This window comes from Marmota marmota, unplaced genomic scaffold (genome assembly GCF_001458135.2).
Source record: "Marmota marmota marmota unplaced genomic scaffold, marMar, whole genome shotgun sequence".
NCBI lineage: Eukaryota > Metazoa > Chordata > Mammalia > Rodentia > Sciuridae > Marmota > Marmota marmota.
Window position 1 is genome coordinate 1,473,849 of NW_026000079.1, and position 5,008 is coordinate 1,478,856.

At 58.4% G+C, this 5,008-nt stretch overlaps 1 protein-coding gene across 1 annotated transcript in view; it reads right to left on the minus strand.

Annotated features, from left to right (window-relative positions):
• Bcan (brevican) overlaps positions 1-5,008 on the minus strand; it is a 36,846-nt gene that overhangs the window by 9,735 nt on the left and 22,103 nt on the right. Inside the window, exon 8 of the mRNA XM_048814940.1 lies at positions 545-655. Coding sequence (XP_048670897.1) covers positions 545-655 — 111 coding nt within the window. The remainder of the gene's footprint in view (positions 1-544; positions 656-5,008) is intronic.

The window sequence follows — 5,008 nt, forward strand, 5'->3', positions numbered from 1 at the left end:
CTCTGTGGGCGGGAGGGACGCGGTGCTGGACTGGACCCTCGGGCGCAGTCCCCACTCCGCCACCTGCAGTCCCCCCTCCATCCCAGCACCCCGGCTGGCTGGACCGGGTCCTGCTGCCCTGACTCTAGGTCCTCCAGGACCGTCCCTTAGGGTCCCCCGATGCCACCCCAGGGTCCTCACGCTGCACCCCAAGGTCCTCCAACCAGGACGCCTGAGGCCTTCAGCTTCCCAGACTACCTGGCCTCTCCCCTTCAAGGTTAACTCCAATTCCGCTCCTTTCTGCCTCCAGATCCACTCATCCTGCCCCAGCCTCCCCCTCTGTCCTCCACTCAGAGGCCCTCAGCCTCGCCCTCATGCTGCTTCCCAGCCCTGCCACCAACCAAGACCCCCCTGCCTACCAGGTCTACCCGCACCCTCTCCGCAGGCCCCCTATTTGACCTCCTCCCCACGCCCCCCAAGGCTGGAGGCAATTGTTAGGGTTGAAAAGAAACCAGCCTCTACCGCAGGGGACAGAGGGAAAGCAACCCCAAGCTGGGATGCTTACCTGAGCTGTCCCCTTCCAGGACATCAGCGAGGGCTGCAGGGACCTGGGTCAGGGCCAGGGCTGTCAGCAGGCCTGCCAGGAGTGAGGCCATGCTGCAGGCTGGTGAAGATACTAGAGGAGGAAAGATGGAGTTAGACTTCAGGATGGACTTCCCCTGTCTGACTGCCACACCCAGCTCTGGAGGTAGACCGCGTCTGCAGCACCATCAACTCTGTGTCTGGTCCCTGTCCCCTTGCCAAGGGATTCCTCCTCAGAGCCAAGGTCTTCCTCCTAGTCAACGCTGTGTGACCTGAGCCAAGTTCCTTGCTCTCTCTGGGCTTTTTTTCTTACTGTGAAAACAGCATTATTAACTCCCACTTCATTAGCTGCACTGAGCCTTGGGCTTTGTGAGAGCTTTATATTAAACAACCAGCTGTGTCGGCCACGGTGGTGCAGGCCTAGAATCCCAGCCACTTGGGAAGCCAGGGCTGGAAGACCACAAGTTCAAAGCCAGCCTCAGCAATTTAGAGAGGCCTTGTCTCAAAATAATAAATAAAAAGGGCTGGGGGGCCGGGGGGGCGGGGTCGTGGCTCAGTGGTGGAGCGCTTGCCTGGCATGTGTGAGGCACAGGGTTCCATTCTCAGCACCACATATAAATATACGAATAAAATAAAGGTCCATCAACATCAAAAAATATATTTAAAAAAAAGGGGCTGGGAATGTGGCTCAGTGGTTAAGCACCCCTGGGTTCAATTCCTGGTATCTGCCCCACCCCCAACAAAAACAGGTGGCACATGCTTGTAATCCCAGCCACGCAGGAGGCTGAGGCAGGAGGATCAGGACTTCAAAGCCAGCCTCAGCAACTGAGGGAGGCCCTAAGCAACTCAGTGAGACATTGTCTCTAAATGAAAAATATAAAAAGGGCTGAGGATGTGGCTCAGTGGTTAAGTGCCCCTGGGTTCAATCCCCAGTTCCAAGAACGTAAAAGAACCCCTGTATCAATGCACAGCATGAGGCACACAGTAGGAGCTTAGTAAATGCTTATAACATGAATGGTGAATGCTAGTATACAGTTGGCCTTCCCTATCCATGGGTTCCGTATCTGTGCATTCAACCAACTGCAGATCAAAATATTCAGGAAAACCTGCCTGCACTGAACACGTACAGATCTTCTTGTCAGTATCTCCTGAGCAGCGCAGTGTGACCACTGTTTCTGTTGAACTGGGAAGTGTAAGAAGTCCGGAGATGACTTAGAACCACAAGAGGTTGTACACAGGTCATATGCACATAGTAGGCCACTTTATATAAGGGACCTGAGCCTCTGCAGAGTTTGGTATTCATGGGGGGGCAGGGGCTCCCAGACCAATGCCCCCCCCCCCCGATTCTGGCAATAGTACTTAGAACTCCACCTGCCCTCCCAGTGCCACGTGCCTTCCTTGAACCAGAGCCTCCTCTTCCCATAGGACCCCCTCCAACTTCTCCTGCCCAATCCTTCCTCCCTTGTACCATACCCACCTGGCCTCCTCCAGGAAGGCCTCCTAGACTGAACCTGGGCAATGCACAAATTCTCCCCAGCCCAGCCCCTCCTCTTCCTCTGTGTGGGTGTTTTCCTTTAGGTTTTTGTGCAGGGGATTGAATCCAGGGCACCCCACCATGGAACTACATCCTCAGGTCTATCTAGTGACCTGTGCATAAGGGTCTCGCTAAGTGGTTGAGGGTCTTGCTAAGTTGTCCAGGCTGGCCTCAAAGTTTCGATCCTCCTGCCTCAGCCTCCTGAGCTCCTGGGATTCCAGGCGTGGGCCACCGTGTCCAGCCAGCCCCCTGTCCCCTCCCTCTGCTCTGCAGGCCCGTCACCCTCGGACCCCCCCTTCCCCTCGGCCCTCCCTCTTCCTCCCAGCTATTCCTTTCTGCCTGGCGCGGGCTTTCCCACCGGATCTCCCGGCTCACAAACCAGCTGGGACAAAGCCCCCGTCTCTGCCAGTCTGGACCCCATCCAGCCTCTCCTCCCCCACCCCACCTTTTGTGAAGGCCCCAGGCTGGGGGTAGGCTAAGGGGGGGTGAGAATAAAAGGGAGCGAGCACCCCTTCCTACCCCTGGCGGTCAGACGCTCCGGAACTCAGAATCCTCTTCTAAATATCTCAAATCTTCAGAGAGGTGGAGTGGGACACTGGGAAATGGAGACTGATGCCCAGAAAGGGACAGAGCTGCCCCTAGGTCCCCAGCAAAGACAAGTCGGGCACAGGCCAACGTGCCCTCAGGAGGGAAGACTGCTAGTGTCCAACATCAGCTTTAAGGGTCAAGCTAGACTTAGAAGAATATGGGGACCCGCATTGGCCATGGAAGAAGCTGATGATGCAGCAGGAGGGATGAAGGTTAGACTGCAGGCAGGACTCCTAGAGATCAGGCTTATTCTTAACTGGTTACTCACGGCCGCTCCTGGTACACTGAATGTTTAACCTCCATCTTCCCTGCCTTTTCAGGGTCTGCCTTCATACATGTCCTCTCCCTCCTGAGTCTGAACTGATGGGAAATTGTCCTCTCCTCCTGGATCCTCTCCTAGGCTCTCTGCCTCTCCTCCACTTCAACCTCTGAGCTGGTCATACTCAGGGAGGAGAGGCAGGAGGCTCAGGGCCTCTGACGGGAGGAGGTTGCTGACGGGGCCAGAGCAGGGGGTGCTGAGGCCAGCTCCGGGCTGGGGACCCTGGGCTGGAAGGGGGACCTTTTGGCGTGAGCGGCAGGGCTCACCGGTGCCAGGAGACCACGTGCCATGCATCTGAGCTGGCTGGGCCCCTCTCTCTGGTGGGAGCGGAGCTGTTCACAGACCTCGGCTCTCTGACAGGCGCCCGGAAACCCATACAGTCGAAGCCTGTCTGGGGCCAGGCCCCGGGCCACCCTCCCACCTCTGCCCCGACCGGAGGACGAGGGAAGAGGCTCTGGGGTCAGGGAGGACCCGGCTGGAACATGGAGACCTGGAGGCCAACCCACCCCATCTCTAAGAGTGGGAGTCCCAAACCAGAGGGTCCTGTTCTTGGAGAGCGCCACCTCTCCTCCCCCCAGGGTCACACGGGAGCCCTAGATTTGGATCCTGGTGTCCAGGGGCTGGGTCCCTCCCCCGCCCACACCACCCTCTCTGCTCCAGCCTGAGTCTCTGCCCTTGTCTTATGTCCCAAGCTGTTCAGGAACTTTCCTCCTGTTACAGGTCATTGTTGTTGACCATGGACGTCCACCTCCCGCCCAGACCCAGTCCACAGGGAATCAGGAGCCGCTGCACACGTGCCAACTTGCGCGTGCGGGCACGCGGGACACCCACCACCTGCATGCTGAGTGCCCACTGGGTGGCAGTCCAAGGTCTGCTCCAGAGGACCTGAGCCCCAGCCAGCACCCAGCCAGCAGGGTCAGCAGGGAGGCACGGAGGCCAGACCTCCACCTCAGCAGGAGGGAAGCTCTTGGTCACGCCTTAGTGACTGTCTGAGGAACAACTTGTACATACACAATACCAGTGAGGCCCCGGGGGCACGATCCTGTAAATGGCCCTACTTATTGCAAGAACAACTAATAATAGTGTGAGCCACATCCCCAGCCGAGCTGTTGCAGACCCTGTGAAGTCTGAGACGTGGGGGACACCTCCTCAGAGGCAAAGTCAGCTGTAACTACACAGGCGCTGGGACCCTGTGGGTGGGCCTATTGGGAACACGGTTCACCAGGGATTGAACCCAGGAATGCATGACCACTGAGCCACCTCCCCAGCCCTTTTTAAGTTTTATTTTGAGACAGGATCTGGCTGAGTTGCTTACAGCCTCTCTGAGTTGCTGAGGCTGGCTTTGAACTCTCCATCCTCCTGCCTCAGCCTCGCGAGCCTCTGGGATTAGGGAACACCTTTTCTTGACCCGACTGGTGTTATCTGCCATCTGTGTGATGCAGATCACGGTGCCAACAAAATCAACGTCCATCCCTTGCTGGTCCTGCTAGAATCCTGAAGTTAATGGGATTGGAGGAGGGTGTGGGAATACCTGGGGCAGGAAGCCGCCAGCCCGGGCGCGTTAAGAAGGGAGGACGGGGAATCCCAGTCCCAGCCAACTGTTCCCGGGGTCCACAGGAACCAGCCTCCTCCAAGGGCCTCCGTGGATAACCTCTTTGTGCTTCCTTCAAGTAAGGAGGAGCCCAAGGTTCAAGGAGGTCGCCCAACTTGCCCAAGGTCACACAGCAAAGTAAGTGGTGGAGCTGGGAGTCCCGCTCCAGAGTGGGCGCCGCCACCACCCTGTGCTGCGCACCCTGGGGAGGTTCCCAGAAGGCGGCCGCTGCTGCCCGCGGTTCCTCCCGGGGACCCACCGCTCCTGCTTCGCCCAGGGCCAGGTGGAAGTCCTCTCCGCCTGGAGGGGCGCGCAGCGGGCAGGACAGGGGGGCGCTCCCGTTGACTGGACCCAGGGCTGCAGCCGGACCGCGAGCAGCCGTGTGCGCGGGTGTGCGCGAGTGTGCGCGGGTATG